The sequence below is a fragment of the Herpailurus yagouaroundi genome, unplaced genomic scaffold (genome assembly GCF_014898765.1).
Source record: "Herpailurus yagouaroundi ecotype Mexico unplaced genomic scaffold, PumYag 215, whole genome shotgun sequence".
Classification (NCBI taxonomy): domain Eukaryota; kingdom Metazoa; phylum Chordata; class Mammalia; order Carnivora; family Felidae; genus Herpailurus; species Herpailurus yagouaroundi.
In genome coordinates, this window is record NW_024412446.1 from 4,575,977 (window position 1) to 4,592,719 (window position 16,743).

Sequence of the window (16,743 nt, forward strand, 5' to 3'; positions counted from 1 at the left end):
CCATCGTACAGGAGAAAGAAGGGCTTAAATGCACTGCCAAGGGTTGCCTGGCTGGTTTGTGCAATGAGGCTTTCTGCTAAACCCAGTCCAGCAGAGTTGAATTTCCACATCTTCAAAACGGGTGCTAGTCCAGCTTGGGGTCCTACAGATGAATTGCAAGGAAAGTAAAGGGAGAGGGAGATATGTAGATTCAGAGACCTACAAGACAGATGCATCAGCAGCTAATGGGTAAGAGGGTTCTTTCTGGGGCTGATGAAAATGTTCTAAAGCTAGAATACAATCAGAGTTTCACAACTCCATAGTAAAGGTTGATTTGCACACTTTATTTTTTATTTTTTTAAAGATTTATTTATTTATTTATTTATTTATTTATTTATTTATTTATTTAAGTAATCTCTACACCCAACATGGGGTTTGAACTCACAACCCCAAGATCAAGAGTTGCACACTCTTCCAACTGAGCCAGCCAGACACCCGCTTTGTATACTTTCAATAGGTGAGTTTTATAGTATGTAAATTATATCTCAACAAAGCTGTTAAGAAAAAGACACATCTGGTTGTTGTTGTTGTTTTTTAATGGGCAAGACTCTTGTGGCCAGGGATGTTTATTTGGGTGCTAACACTATAAAGAAATTTAAGGAAGCGATTACTGTAAACGTCAGATTCCTTTCAGGCAGAGGAAGGACTGTGTGATCAGGACAAGGCACGTGAAGGAGCTTCTGGGGTGGGTAGGAAGGTTTTATTTCTTGACCTAAAGTGTACTTAATAAGGGTGTTTATAATAATTTGTTATATTCCACATGTATTATAGAGTTTTCTTTTATTTACCTTGAGAGTGAGGGGCAGAGAGAGAGAGAGAGAGAGAGAGAGAGAGAGAAAGAATCCCAAGTAGGCTCCACACTGTCAGTGCAGAGCCTAATGTGGGGCTTGAACTCAGGAACCTGTGAGATCAAGACCTGAGCCGAAATCAAGAGTAGGACACTTAACCAACTGAGCCACCCAGGCACCCCTTTTATGGTTTTCTGTATCTGTTGTGTTACATAATAAAATGACTTTTAAAAATAGGGGAAATCAAGAATGAAATGACACCCTATGCTGGCCAGACTGTCAGGTGTCCCCTATGACCCCCCACCTCCTGGTATTCCTGCCCTGTTTAATCCCTTCCCCTCGAGTGTGGGCAGGACTTGCAACTTGTTTTTAACCAACAGAATAAGGCAAAGGCAATAGGATGTATGGGATTATGTGTATGTGATTATATTATACAAGATTTAAAGTCCATCTGGCTAGGAGATGTTCTGTTCCTTGTTGGCTTTGAGGACGTGAGGGGTACACTGCAGAGGCCCATGGGGTGAGGAACTGAGGGTGGTCCCCAGCCAACAGCCAGCAAGAAACTGAGGACCTCAGTCTGACAACCCAAGAGGAACTGAATATTACCAACCACCATGTGAGTCTGGAAGGAGATCCTTCCCCATTTGAGCCTCAGATGACACCACAGTGCTGGGTCACACCTTGACTGCAGCTTGTGAGACCCCCCCCCAAGCAGAGGCCTTGTCTCAACGGTGCCCTGACTCCTGGCACAGAAACTGTGCCTCACTCCTCACAGAAACTGTGAGGTGCTGTGTGTTGTTTAAAACCACTGCATTCGTGGCCATGGTATTACACAGCAACTGATAATCTGCCCTGAGTTTGGGGGTCCCTCAAACCACTCTCAGGTTCAGTGATTCACTAGAAGCACCCAGAGAACTCAGCAAAGTGACTGTAGTCTTGGTTACAATTTATTACAGTGAAAGGATACAGATTAAAATCAGCAGTAGTAAAAGGCACAGCACACAGGGCAGGAGCCAAGAGATCAACTATCCTCTCCCTGCGGAGTCACAAGGACAAGGTTAATTCTCCTAGTGACAGTTAGCGACAGTGTGTGGCAATGTACAAAGGGTATTGCTAACCAGGGAAGCTCACCCCAGCCTTGGAGCCCAGGGCTTTTACTGGGGTCAGGCACCCAGGCAGAGTCTCCAGCCCCTCCAGAGGTCAAGGTGATAGCTCCTGGCCCGAGGCCCTCAGGTAAACAGACACTCTTATCAGAAGGATATCCCAAGGGCTTAGGGGTTACCTCCCAGGAGCCAGTCAAGGGTCAATGCTTTCTGGGGAATGTGCAGTTTCAATGTCCCAAGCCTACAGTTAGCCCTTTTCTACTCACCCATTAACTCTGGAAGTGGGATCTTTGGGAAGTTGCCAGCTGCTTGAAATCAGAGGGAGAAACCGGGAGATCACCATGTTTTAAGACCCAGGGAACCTTTACACCTTTACTGGCCTTATAGTCAGAGCATTTCCAGGATTTAAGCCATACAGCCAGAAGGCAGGGTGCAGAGGGGAGGAGGCAGAGACGGGGCACTCGTACAGAAGTGTCTCCTGATTGGCCACCGAGTAGAAGGCAAGTTTGCCCTCTTCCAGGTCCAGCCAGATGCCCACCACCTTAGGTCTGTCAGAGCCCAGGATGGTTTCCTTGACCATGTGCCATGCAGACAGCTGGCCAGTCCCCTTCCACTCTACACACCAGGAGTCTTCGGTCCTTCCCAGGGTCTGGTTGCGCCTCATTCCCCAGGAGGCCACCCCAACTGCCCAGTTGTTGCAGTGCTGAGTGTCTACTTCCCAGTACTGCTGCCCTGAAGAAAAGGCCTGGGAACATAAGACCTGGCAGGTCACAAACCTCTCGTGACTCCAGAGATGGGTCTGCGGGCAGCGAGATACAGTCACCACCCGGCAGTCCTCAGACACCTCCAGACTACAGCAGTGGCTCCGAAGGTCAAAGGTCGGACTGATGGCCCCTGAGGAAAAGAACAAGGATATGATTAGCTCTCACCCTAAGAGCAAAATATAGCTTTGTAGCTTTTTTTTTCTTTATTTATTTTTAAGAAAGAGAGAGAGAGAAAGAGACAAAGTGTGATTTGGGAAGGGGCAGAGAGAGAGGAGGAGACACAGAATCAGAAGCAGGCTCCAGGGTCTGAGCTGTCAGCACAAAGCCCAACGTGGGGCTCGAACTCCAGAACGGCGAGATCATGACCTGAGCCGAAGTTGGATGCCCAACCGACTGAGCCACCCAGAGGCTTTGTATCTTTGAGTGTGATAAAGTTTACTTACACTGGCATTAAAACTGGTACGTCAATTTGCAGTCTTCTATCATGGTTCTAGTAACAATCCCCCCTTCCCATCTTAACTTTTATTTCCCCACTTTAGCCGGAATTTGGGAGTCTTCATCCCTTTTGTCTTTGTAATCAGCTCCCCTTTGAGCCAAAAACAGGCCCAGCAGCTGGGAGGTGGACTGGCAGACCCCCAAGTTTTGTTTTCTTTTGTTTTGTTTTGTTTTGTTTTGTTTTTTGTTTTGTTTTGTTTTGTTTTGTGTTGCTTAATTCTTTTTTGAAAGAGAGGGAGGGAGCCCAAGTAGGGGAGAGGGGTGGAGAGAGAGAGAATCCTAAGCAGGCTCCACTCTGGGCACAGAGCCCAACACAGAACACGGGGCTCGATCCCACAACCCTGGGATTGTGACCTGAGCCAAAATCAGGTCAGGGTTGGACACTCCACTGACCAAGCCACCCAGGCGCCCCAGGCCAAAACCAGGTTTTAAGCAGACTACATACTTACACTGAGCAAACCGGGAGGTCCTCATGGGGGCAGGGTGACTGTGGTCAGGCAGCGGGCATGCAGAGGAAGATGGACCTTCTTGGAGTTCCACTAAGGAATCAAAACATTGGGAAGGGGAAAAAGTCTTATCAAAAAAAAAAAAAAAAGGCAAATAGAAGTATTCAAACATTGTGATCAGGGCACACAGCTTTTTTGTAGTGTCAGACTTGAATCAGACAGGACATCCAGCTCAGGTATTGATGTGGAAATGGTGGGGTTCAGAGCGAACGGTCAAGAAAGAATTCTTGAGACATTTCCAGTGCAAAAAGGTAGTTTCATTAAAGCTCGGGGACAGGACCCGTGGGCAGAAAGAGCTGTACGTGGGTTGTGAGGGGTGGCCGACTATATACCTTCAAGCTGGGAGGGGGTCAGGGATAGAGTAAGTCTCTAAGGAATTTTGGAAGCAAGGTTTGCAGGACCTTGAGGGGGCTAGCTGTTGTTAGGAAAAAGTCATTTATTACTGTCTAATAAAACCTCAGTCATGAAACCCTTCAGATGTATATCATGCTCCTTATGCTTGGAGGATGACTGCTAACATATAATTGGGGGGACAGAGATAAAGGAGGTTTCCAAAGGAATGTTAAATGTCCCATATGTTAAAGTAGACTGATAGGCTCCTGGAGGGTTGGGATAATGTTAAGCTAAGACTGCCTTTTGCCCCTAGCAAAGTGTCAGCATGGAGGCAGCTGAACTCCCAGAGGAAGGTCACTATGCTTGTTTCAAGGACTTGTCAGTGGGCTGTAAGTTACCTTTGTTTCCCAAATCATTAAAAAAAAAATCTTTTTTCAATGTTTATTTATTTTTGAGAGAGAGAGAGAGACAGAGCACAAGCAGGGGAGGGGCAGAGAGAAAGAGAGACACAGAATCAGAAGCAGGCTCTAGGCTCTGAGCTGTCAGCACAGAGCCCGACGCCAGGCTCGAACTCACAGACTGTGAGATCATGACCTGAGCTGAAGTTGGATGCTTAACCGACTGAGCCACCCAGGCACCCCATGTTTCCCACATCCTTATGTTCAGCCCCATGTTCTCACGGTGAGCTTTTTTTACTGCCTGTTTCCCTGGTAAGATTTAAGCTCCTTGCTGGTGTGAGAAGTAAGGGAGATGATTCATTTTCAGAAACACCAAATAAAAGCTGTGCTGTCTCATTAAAATAGGTTTACAAGGGGCGCCTGGGTGGTGCAGTCGGTTAAGCGTCCGACTTCAGCCAGGTCACGATCTCGCGGTCCGTGAGTTCGAGCCCCGCGTCGGGCTCTGGGCTGATGGCTCGGAGCCTGGAGCCTGTTTCCGATTCTGTGTCTCCCTCTCTCTCAGCCCCTCCCCCGTTCATGCTCTGTCTCTCTCTGTCCCAAAAATAAATAAAAAACGTTGAAAAAAAAATTAAAAAAAAAATAAAATAAAATAGGTTTACAACCTATTGGAAATATGTATGACCTCCCTCCCCATCCCCCCCGCCCCCCCCCCCCACACACCATGGAGTCCCAAACCCTTAGACGCTTCACGTCCTGGTTCTTCTTCCCCTCTCCATTTCATGGGCTTATTTTCGCAGGCTTTGCAATGAGCATGCACCAAAGAACAAAGGGAGGAGGGACTGAAAGTCTCTGCGTCACCTCAGGGAATGTACATTTGTTCCAATCAGACTACTTTTTGCCTGACATGGGCACAGGCGCCATCTGGGTAAGGCTGTAACCTCTGTAGTACTCAGCCAATGAGTGCTGAGGAATCAGGGGAGGGACCTGCACGTCAGGAGATACATTGTCTGCTGTAACTGCCCTGAGTGTGCCTGTCCATCAGACACCTGCTCTTGTAAGAACATTGATTAAAGCCTGGCTTCACCATGCTCCGAGTCTCCGTGTCCCTCCATTGATTGGGATGCTGGACTTATTTCTAACACTGGTAGAGACCTTGTTCATCTTTATGTTCTAAGCACCAAGCATAGTACCAGGCACATGGGAAGGGTTAGATGCATATGTATCAAATAAATTAGCTAATACAGTTTCAGGGCATCACTCTGACACCCAGAATATCCATGACCTCCCCACCGAATGCCATAAGTGCTTTAAAATGGTACTTTGTGTAAGTAAATTCTGAATGGGCACTCAAGAAACTACTACAAGCAGTTAACTGAAACTGCAATGGGCAAATTGGGCAAGGGTGGGAAAGAGACCTTCACTGTGTGCTTTTATATTGTTTTGATTGCTGAATTAAAAATTTTAAATTTAACATCAAAATTTAAACATTTTAATTAATTAATAACTTTAAGATTTTATTTTTAAGTAATCTCTACACCCAACATTGGCCTTGAACTCACAACCCCAAGATCAAGAGTCACATGCTCCACCGACTGAGCCAGCCCGGTACTACTAAAATTCTGATTTTAAATTTATGTAAGTAAATAAGATCATTAAGGAACCTAATCTAAACTTAGGGGTGCACAGGAGCCAAGTGGACACTTATTTCTCAGATAATTTTTGGAGCAACTAATAAAGTGTGCTCTAACTGGTTCCCTTGAGAAACTTCTCCCAAGGGATGTTTCTCCACCTAAATACAAAATAACTTTCTGGAGCGCCTGGGTAGCTCAGTAGGTTAAGCTTCCGACTTTGGCTCAGGTCATGATCTCGTGGTTTGTGGGTTCAAGCCCCACATTGGGCCCTGTGCTGACAGCTCAGAGCCTGGAGCCTGCTTCGGATTATGTGTCTCCCTCTCTCTCTGCCCCTCACCCACTTATGCTCTCTCTCTCTCTCAAAAATAAGTAAACATTTAAAAAAAATTTTTTAGGGACACATGGGTGGCTCAGTCGGTTAAGCGTCTGACTTCAGCTCAGGTCATGATCTCAAGGCTTGTGAGTTCGAGCCCCACATCCGGCTCTGTGCTCACAGCTCAGAGCCTGGAGCCTCTTCAGATTTCTGGGTCTTTCTCTCTCTCTCTGCCCCTCCCCCACTCACACTCTGTCTCTCTGTGTCTCTCAAAAATAAACATTAAAAAAATTTTTTTTAATTTTTTTAAATAACTTTTTAAGCAGAGCAAGATCATTTGAATATAAAAGTCGTTATAAGAGACATGTTCCTAAAGCATATAAAGCTGGCAGTGGCCAGACCAGGAGGCAGAAGAGAGGGAGCCCAGAGCTAATGTCTAAGGGACAGGCATCAACTAACAGTTCTTCAGTCATGACTAGGGTTACGACAGAGAATGTACAAAGTCAAACAGAAAGGTTCCTTTCTATGTTTTTACTGTTTATTATTAGCACGCTTGCCAGAGATGATATGCTAATAGAACTTATCAAGGACGATTTACAAAATCATATGCTTTGTTATCAAAGATATTTAATAGTTAAACATAAAAAGCAGCCTATTTCCTTTTTTTAATTTTTTAAAAAAGTTTATTTATTGTGAGAGAGACAGAAACAGCACAAGTAGAGGAGGGGCAGAGAGACAGAGAATCCCAAGTAGGCTCTGCACTGCCAGCTTGGAGCCGATGTGGGGCTCGAACTCACGAAACCGCGACAGCATGACCTGAGCTGAAACCAAGAGTTGGTCACTCAAACGACTGACCCACCCAGACCCCCCAAAAAACAGCCTATTTCTGAATCTCCTCAGGTAGATTACACAGATGAGCAGTAAGCTAGCAAAATCAGGTCTAGGTTCTGGATGTATAGGTCTCAGAAAATGAGTTTCTATTTTTTAAAGGCCTGTGTTACATCATACCACCAGTGATATCCAAAAAACATATCCAGCCACAAAAACACCTCAGCCCACTCTTTCCTCATTTACAGCACCACAGGAATAACACAGCTGGGCTCTGGGATCCTATCCCCCAAAAACAAAGCCCTGGAACACTCTGTCATTTCCCCCAACTTCCATATTTAATACTCCACAAAATAAAATCACCTTACCCAGTGGTTGTTCTTCAAGGGCCTCTTTCCATGTCAAGTTTTCCCGTAATTTTTCCCGGATTTCTTCTAAGTCATGCAGAATGTCTCTCAGTTTTCTCTCGGGTGTGTGGGGAGTCACGAGCTTTGAAGAAACCAAGGAAAGACTATTGATGAATCATCCAAAATAAATTAATTAATTCAAGTCTCTTAAGGTATGCATCAAATAGCATATTCTGATTCTGCCATCTCTAATTCTCTATGTGCCCCCTCACAAATTTTTCAAAACATAATTAGGCCCTCAGACCACATGCCTTGAAAGGAATCTGGAAGAATACAAAGGGCAGCAAAAATATTAAAGAGTGGTTATTTCTGGGTGGTGGGGTTATTGGTGATGTTCATTTTCTTTGTTTTAAAAAAAATTTTTTTAATGTTTATTTATTTTTGAGAGAGAGAGAGAGAGAGAGAGCAAGAATAGGGGAGAAGCAAACAGAGAGGGAGAAATAGAATCTGAAACAGGCTCTAGGCTCTGAGCCATCAGCACAGACCCTGACACGGGACTCAAACTCACGAACCACGAGATCATGACCTGAGCAGAAGTCGGACGCTTAATCGACTGAACCACCCAGGCGCCCCTCATTTGCTTTCTTTAAACTGCTTGTGTATTTTCTAGTATTTTCTACAATAAACATGGATTTCTTAAGTAATACCAAAAAAAGTATTAAAATTTGTAAGCCCATCCTATAGGGGCTTTACAAAATAAATAATACAGATAGTCACCAAGATAAGCTTCAGAGGCCAGAATAATCTTCTCCAAGAGGCTACCATTATGTTATCTCTCTTCTCAAGAGCCAGCATAGACATGTTGCCGCCATCCAGGTCCTCCCAGATCTCTCAGGCCTCTAGCCTATGCTCCCTGATTGTCTTTAACCTGTCATTCCCCAACACAGCCTCCCATTTGCTCCCACCTTCCCACCTTTGGTCCCTGACTTTCCTTCCCAACTTTGCATATCCTATTTGCATATCCCACTCTTCTTACCACTCATAAAGTAGCAGGCCCAATGGACTGAGTACTTTCCACGGCTTACTTCTAATTTTTAAAACAACCTTCCAAGGTGGGTTTGCTATTCCCATTTAAAAAAAGAAGTTACATCACTCATATGAGGCCTTTAAGATATAGAACAGATGAACATAAGGGAAAGAAATCGAAAATAATATAAAAACAGGGAGGGGGACAAAACAGAAGAGACTCATAAATATGGAGAACAAACTGAGGGTTACAGGAGGCGTTGTGGGAGGGGGGATGGGCTAAATGGATAAGGGGCATTAAGGAATCTACTCCTGAAATCATTGTTTCACTATATGCTAACTAATTTGGATGTAAATTTAAAAAATAAAATTAGAAATAATAATAATAATAAATACAAAAAGAAGTTACAGTTACACCTCATGGAGGTGAACTAAATTGCCACAGTGAATTTTATCGACCTGCATTTTCCCATCACTTGAGCACTTTTTTTTAATGTTTATTTATTTTTTTGAGAGAGAGACAGAGAGAGAGAGAGAGAGACAGAGACAGAGCATTAGCAGGGGAGTGGCAGAGAAAGAGGGAGACACAGAATCTGAAGCAGGTTCCAGGCTCCGGGCTGTCAACAAAGAGTCCAATGAAGGGCTTGAGCCCATGAACCACGAGATCATGACCTGAGCTGAAGTCAGATGCTTAACCAACTGAGCCACCCAGGCGCCCCTACTTGAGCACTTTTTTATACCAGAGCTCTTTTTGCCCAAGGTCAGAATACAAGCCAGCAGCAATGCCAAGGGGGAAAGTCAGACCCTCAGGCTTTTCTCCCCCCAACACCTTGCATCCCTGAAGACCTGTGTATTCACTCCTTCAATGAGCATTTGTTGAACACCTAAATATGTGTCCAGCAGTGTGGTAGGCCTGGGGATACAAGAGTGAACAAAAGAACAAAAGCCATCAAGGTCTCTACCCTAATGAAGCTTAGAGTCCAGGGTAGGGGAAGAGGGAGAACAGACAGGAATAAATTATGGCACCAATCATTATCAAGTTCCAACTTGTGATAACTGTTACAAATGAAGTCATAAGGGCCTCTCTAATAGGGAGACTTGTTCGAGGAAATCAGTGAAGGTTTCTCCCGGAAAGTGATGATCTAGCTGGGTCTGAAGGATGAGCAGGCATTACCTAGGTGGCAGGATGAAAGAAGAACATTCCATGGAGCGCACCCTGCTGGTGGGAAGAAGCACGACACCCTGGAGGTACTGATGTGGGCCACGGTGGCTGCAGCTTGAAGAGCCCCAGGGTGAGGAGGGTGAGGGGACCCAGAAGGAAGGAGACAGGAGAGGCAGACAAGGGCAGGAGTCCCACAGGGCCCTGTTGGTTCTGTGAGGACTGCTGGGATTTGAGTCTTAATCCCCCACAAACAGATGGCGCTGGAGATGTTGTAAATCAGATTTGTGTTTGAGAGGACCATGAGGAGAGCAGACCAGTGCGAACAGAGTGGAGTAATTAATTATTGCGGCAATCCAGGCAAGAAATGATCAGAGGCTTTGATCAGAGATGTCTCCAGAAAGCTCAAGAGTAGTCAACAGATTCTAGGGATGTTTAGGCTGGTGAGGGAAAGGGTGACAGGATTCCCAGGTTTCTGGCTTGTGCACTTAGAAGGATATAACAGGCCCAGTCATTGAGATGGAAACAGTTTGGGACATTTTTTTTATAAGTTTATTTATTTATTTTTGAAGCGGGGAGGGGCAGAGAGAGAGAAGCAGACAGAGGATCTGAAGCAGGCTCTGTGCTGTGCTTAACCAACTGAGCCACCCAGGCACCCCAGTTTGGGGCACTTTAAGTACGGTGTACCTTTGAGATACCAAGAGGAAAAGGTGAGAAGGAAGATACCAGACCAAAGCTCAGAGAAAGGTCCAGGCTCGAGCTACGGTGTTCACAGGGTGGTAATTAAAGCCATGGTGTGGGAAAGACCACGCAGGGGGAAGAAAAAGCGATGTACAAGTCAGCCTTGAGGAATCTGGGCACTTCATTGCTGAGGAGAGGAAAAGAGAGTGAGCCTGCAAGACAGACGCAGAAGACGCCAGCCAGAGGAAAACAGGAGAAGGTCAGAACAATCCTGTCCTAGAAGCTGAGGAAGCTTCAGGAATGAAGGTGTGGCCAAAGGCTGCTGAAAGGTCAGTGAAGATGAGGACGAGACTATCTGCAGGATTTGCACAGAGGTCACTGGGGATCTCAGAGCTGGTTAGGTACAGGGCTAAGGATGGCACCTGACCCACCAGAAGCTCCCCCGCCGCGCCTCCAGCATTCTACGCTTCTGCTCAAACATGTGTGACAGTAGGAAAATGGTAACAGATGAAGACTTACTGCATCCTTCAACTTCCAAACACGTTCATGTTGCTCCAATTGGAAGCTGTCCCTAGCTCCGCCCCCAGCACACCCTTTCCCCCTCCTGGCTGGGTGCCTACCAAGCTCCGGGTGCTCCCTTCATTGTCTGGTCCGGGCTCCGGGAGGTGTGTCTGACTCTGAAGACTCCTGACAAGATCTACAAGCTGTTCCACCAACTCTTCCAGCTCATGCCCAGCTTCTGTGATGCTCTTTTGTGCCGCCGCCTTTAAAAGAACAAAGAAGAACACAAAGCTGGACCCAGGAAGCAGCTCCAGACAGGGAAGTTGTAAACACCGGATAAAGGAAGCAGGCAAGTAGGTGACGAAGATGTCCAGAGAACAAGGAGGTACACTTCCTAGACCTTTTGCGTGCCTACTGATCATTTGGCGGCCATAACAGGGAAACAGAGACCATCCACAGGAGTGGGGTGGGGGGTGGTGAGAGTGAAGCGTGAAGGGACGAGAGGGGTCATTCTGCAGAGGAGGTCAGAGAGGAAATGGAGAGCCTGGAGATTTGGCAGGGTGGGTGCAGCCAGCAAGGTGAGAGGGGCAGTGGAAGGAATCAAACTAGAGAGGTTTAAGGTCCAGTGTCACCAGAATCATCCTGTGTCCTTACCACTCCTTTCAAAGTAAAAGTGACCCTTCCTCCTTCTCCTCTTAAACAGTGCAGAGACTCAACCTAACTGATCATTGTGCAGGGATTGAGGAAACTTTCAAGTGATGCACAGATGTAAGCTCCTTTTGTTTGGTTATTGATGTCCTATACATTTTTAAAAGTTTTTAATGTTTATTTACTTTTGAGAGAGAGAGAGACAGAGCACAAGCAAGGGAGGGGCAGAGAGAGAGGGAGACATAGAATCTGAAGCAGGCTCCAGGCTCCAAGCTGTCAGTGCAGAGCCCGACGTGGGGATTGAACCCATGAACCGTGATATCATGATTTGAGCCGAAGTCAGACACTTAACTCACTGAGCCACCCAGGCACCCCTGACGCCCTATACATTTAAGGCAACATTCAAACTAGAGCGCTAAACAACCCCACTTAAAGACCTTGATTTGCTGGGAGTGGAAGTAAGTTCTGCAGTCAACATTTTGCAACAACCTCAAGACCTGGGGGCCCTCATCAGAGGCAGGATGGGCTCAGACTTCAAAGGATGAAGTATGGAATTGCATTCCCTCCACAAGGGGTCCTATGTCAAGTCACAGAAATACACAGTGTTTATCATCCAACTGTCAATAAACCAGTTTTTATAACTTTGTTCTGATACGTTTCTTTTCTAAATCATGTTGGAACCTCAAAATCTGAAATTAACCCAGGACCTTCTGCATCTCCAAGAAGCCTGACATCCCTCTGGGGCACCTGGGTGGCTCAGTCAGTTAAGTGTCCAATTCTTTACTTCAGCTCAGGTCATGATCTCACGGTCATGAGATTGAGCCCCACGTCAGACTCTGCACTGACAGCACAGAGCCTGCTTGGGATTCTCTCTCCCTCTCTCTCTGTCCCTCTCCACTCAAATGCTTTCTCTCTCTCAAAATAAATAAACATATAAATAAACATATAAAAATATAAATATAAATATAAATATAAATATAAATATAAATATAAATATAAATATAAATATAAATATAAATATACCTTGTGTTCCCTCCACATAGAAACATCACAGAACAGACACTGTCAAAACCAATTATGTCAGAACTCTGGAAAAGGCTCAGAGGGAAATTTATAACTGTAAATTCCTGCATTAAAAAAGAAGAAGGATCTCAAATCAATCACTTACATTTATTTATACCTTGAGGAACCAAGGGAAAAAAAGGGCAAACCAAACCCAAAGCTAACAGAAGGAAGGAAATAATAAAGATTATGGGAGATAAATAAAATGGAGAATGTAAAACCAATAGAGATATGAATGAAACAAAAGTTGGTTCTTTGAAAAAAATCAACAAACTGACTAATCTTTAGCTAGACTGATAAAGAAAAAGAAAGAGGAAACATAAATGACCAAAATCAGAAAGAAAGCAAAGTGGAGACATTACTACTGACCTTACAGAATAAAATTTAAGAGAATATTATGAACTTATTACGCCAACAAATTAGATAACTTATATGAAATGGATAAACTCCTAGAAACACAAATTACCTAAACTGACTTAAAAATAAACAGAAAAATGTCAACAGAGGTATAACAAATAAAGAGATTGAATCAGTAATCAAAATCCCAACAAAGAAAAATCTAGGACCAGATGGCTTCACTGGTGAATTCTACCAAATGCTTAAAGAAGAATTAACAAGAGTCCTTCTCAAAGTTTTCCAAAACATAGAAGAGGAAGGAACGCTTCCTAACTCCTCAGTGAGGCCAGCATGACCCTGTTGCCAAAGCTAGACAAACACATCACAAGAAAATCACAGACCAATAGCCCTTAACAAAATACTAGCAAACTAAGTCCAGTGGCGTATTAAAAGGATAATACACCACGATCAAGTGGAATTTATCCCAGGAGTGCAAAGTGGTACAACTTAAGAAAAACAACCAGTGTGATATACCACATTAATAGAATGAAGGGATAAAAACCACATAATCTTTTCATTTGATGCAGAAAAGGCATTTGACAAAATCCAACACACTTTCATGATTAAAACACTCAGAAGGGGTGCCTGGGTGGCTCAGTTGGTTAAGCGTCTGACTTCAGCTCAGGTCATGATCTCACAGTTCATGAGTTCGAGCCCCGCGTCGGGCTCTGCGCTGACAGCTCAGAGCCTGGAGCCTGCTTCGGATTCTGTGTCTCCCTCTCTCGGCCCCTCCCCTGCCTGCACTCTCTCTCTCAAAACTAAATAAACATTAAAAAAAAAAAAAAGTAAAACACTCAGAAAACCAGGAATAGAAAGGAAATTCCTCAACATAATAAAGGGAATTTATGAGAAATCCACAACTAACATCACACTCAATGGTGAAAGACTAAGAGCGGCACTAAGGCTCTAAGAGCGGGAACAAAACAAGCATGCTTGATTGCACCTCTGATACCTGACATTGTACTGGAAATTTTAGCCGGAGCAACTAGACAAGAAATAAAAGGCACCTATCGGGTGCCTGGGTGGCTCAGTGGGTTAAGCATCTGGCTCTTGATTTCGGCTCAGGTCGTGATCTCACAGTTCTTGAGGTTGAGCCCCATGTCTAGCTGTGAGCTGACAGTGCAGAGCCTGCTTGGGATTCTCTGTCTCCCTCTCTCTCTGCCACTCCCCTGTGCGTGCACCTGTGTGCTCGCTCACTCTCTCTCAAAAATAAATAAACATTAAAAAAAAACCACACACACACAAAAGGCATCCCAACTGGAAAAGAAGAAAAGATGCTCTCTACCCACATGACATGATCTTATAAATAAAATCCTCAAGAATACACAAGGAAGCTACTAGAGCTAGTAAATGAATTCAGCAACGTTGAAAGGTGCAAGATCAGCACACAAAAAATAGTGTTTTTATACCCCTGCAGTGAGCAATCAAAAAAAGAAATTAAGAACCCAACTGCATGTATAACAGTATCTAAAAGGATGAAAATACCTAGGAATATATTTAACCAAGGAGATGAAATAACTTCTATTTTTGAAAACTACAGAGTAACACTGAAAGAAAGTTAAGAAGACCTAAATAAATGGAAACACATTCCATGTTTTTGGAAAAAGACTTAATATTGTTAAAGATGTCATACTCAAAGTGACCTACACAATCCCTCTCAAAATTCCAACAGCCTTGTTTGCAGAATGATAACATCAATTTTCAAATTCATATGGAATTGCAGGGAGAGCCGGAACAATCTTGAAAAAGAACAGGGTCAGACAGACTTACACTTCCTGATTTCAAATTTTATTACAAAACTATATTAATCAAAACAATGTGGTATTGACATAGGGAGAGATTCCCCTGCCCCCCAAAAAAACCCAATGGACTAGAATTAGGAGTCTAGCAATAAACCCATTCATCTATGGCCAACTGATTTTTTATGAGGGTTCCAAGTTCACTCAATGGAGAAAAACACTTTCTTCAACAAACGGTATTGGGACAGCTAGATTTTCACATGCAACAGAATAAAGTTGGACCCCTACCTCATGCCATATAGAAAGACGAACTCAAAATGGGTCGGCAACCTCAAAACAAGCCTTATTACCATAAAACTCTCAGGAGAATATACGGGGATAAATCTTCGTTAACTCAGAATTTGGTGGTGCATTTAGATACGACACCAGAAACAAGAACAATAAAAGAAGAAATAGATACACTGGACATCAGCAAAACTTAAAACGTTTGTGCATCAAGGGACATTAGCAAGAAAATAAAAAGGCAACCCACGAGATGGGGGAATATATTTGCAAGTCATATACCTGATAAGGGCTTAATATCCAGAATTTATAAAGAATTGCTAACACTCCACAAGAAAAAGACAACCCAATTTTTTTTAAGTTATTTATTTATTTTGAGACAGAGTGTGTGTGTGTGAACAGGGGAGAGGCAGAGAAAGAGGGAGAGAAAAAGAATCCCAAGCTGTAAGCACAGAGCCCGACCCCAGGCTTGAACTCACAAACTGTGAGATCTTGATGTGAGCTTTAACCGAGTCCAGCGCTTAACTGACTGAGCCACCCAGGCGCCCAAAGACAACCCAATTAAAAAAAAAAAAAAAAAAAAAAGTCAAAGGACCTGAATAAACATTTCTCCAACGAAGATACATAAATTAGCAATAAGCCCATGAAAAGATGATCAGTCAACATCATTAATCATTCGGGAAATGCAGATCCCACTAGGACTTCATGCCTCACGGGAAAGGTATACTAAAAACAAAGTGGCAGGAGGGAGAGGGGAATAAAAATAAAATGAAAAATAACAAATGTTGTTATTTTGCCAACAAACGTTGGCAAGGATGTGGAAACATCAGGATGTTGCCAATGGAATGTAAAATGTTGTTGCTGCTGTAGAAAATGGTTTGGCTGTGTTCCTCAGTAAGTTCAACAGAATTCCCGCACAAACCCGCAAGTCCACTCCTAGGTATTTACCCAAAAGAACGGAGAAGAAGGGCTGGGTTACTTGGACACCAATGTTCAGTGCATCACGACTCACAATAATCAGAAGGTAGAAACAATCCAAACGGCCATCCGTGTACAAATGGATAAACAAAATGTGGTACATACACGCAATGGAATATTATTCAGCCACAAAAAGGAGTAAGATTCAGGTGCACGCTACAACATGAAGGAACCCTGAAAACACTACGGGAAGTGGAAGGAGCCAGACACAAGGGGACAAATATTACACGATCCCACGTATATGAAATACCTAGAGTAGGCAAATGATAGAGACAAAAAACAGACCAGACGTTACCAGGAACTGCAGGGAGATGGAATGAGAAGTTACTGCTTAAGGGGTGCAAGAGTGTTTGTGGTGCTGACATTCTGGAAACAGAAAGTGATAGTTGCCCATCACTGTGGATATCACTAACGCCACTGAACTGTACATTTTTAAAAAATGGTTAAGCGGACCGGTCTTGGGCTATATCTTACCCCGTATAAAAATGTTCAAAGAGACAGACTGCGGAAAGACTGGAAAGAAGTGGCAACGTGCTGAGGAGTAGCTAGAGCGGCCGGGCTGTCAGGAGGCGGCTTTTTCCCAGCGTGCGTATGCTTGTCCGAACTGCCCCGAGAGCGGGAGGGCCCAGGGTGAGAGCAGGCGGGCCGGGGCAGGGGGGAGAGCGGGGGGCCGCGGGCAGGCGCGCGGGGCCGAGGGGCGCGACGGCGGCGCGGGGCCGCCTCCCT

The 16,743-nt window shown here is 44.4% G+C and overlaps 2 protein-coding genes across 2 annotated transcripts in view; both read right to left on the reverse strand.

Moving 5' to 3' along the window:
• The window catches only part of RHOT1 (ras homolog family member T1), a 78,054-nt gene extending 75,295 nt beyond the window's left edge, over nucleotides 1-2,759 (reverse strand). Inside the window, exon 1 of the mRNA XM_040455258.1 lies at nucleotides 2,707-2,759. The gene's annotated coding sequence lies outside the window, so the exon portion shown is untranslated. The remainder of the gene's footprint in view (nucleotides 1-2,706) is intronic.
• On the reverse strand, nucleotides 1,753-12,687 carry RNF135 (ring finger protein 135). The gene is made up of 5 exons (XM_040455268.1): nucleotides 12,584-12,687; nucleotides 11,032-11,175; nucleotides 7,567-7,687; nucleotides 3,639-3,728; nucleotides 1,753-2,824 (listed from the first exon to the last, which is right to left on the reverse strand). Exons 1-5 carry the CDS (start codon nucleotides 12,599-12,601, stop codon nucleotides 2,295-2,297), a joined length of 903 nt encoding a protein of 300 aa, XP_040311202.1. The 5' UTR covers nucleotides 12,602-12,687; the 3' UTR covers nucleotides 1,753-2,294.
• Nucleotides 12,688-16,743: the final 4,056 nt, after the last annotated feature.

Coding starts and splice junctions, on each gene's coding strand:
- RNF135 (XM_040455268.1), bottom strand. Junction 3,729..7,566: donor CCTTGAAGAACAACCACTGG/GTAAGGTGATTT, acceptor TTGATTCCTTAG/TGGAACTCCAAGAAGGTCCA. Junction 2,825..3,638: donor GACCTCCCGGTTTGCTCAGT/GTAAGTATGTAG, acceptor TCTTTTCCTCAG/GGGCCATCAGTCCGACCTTT.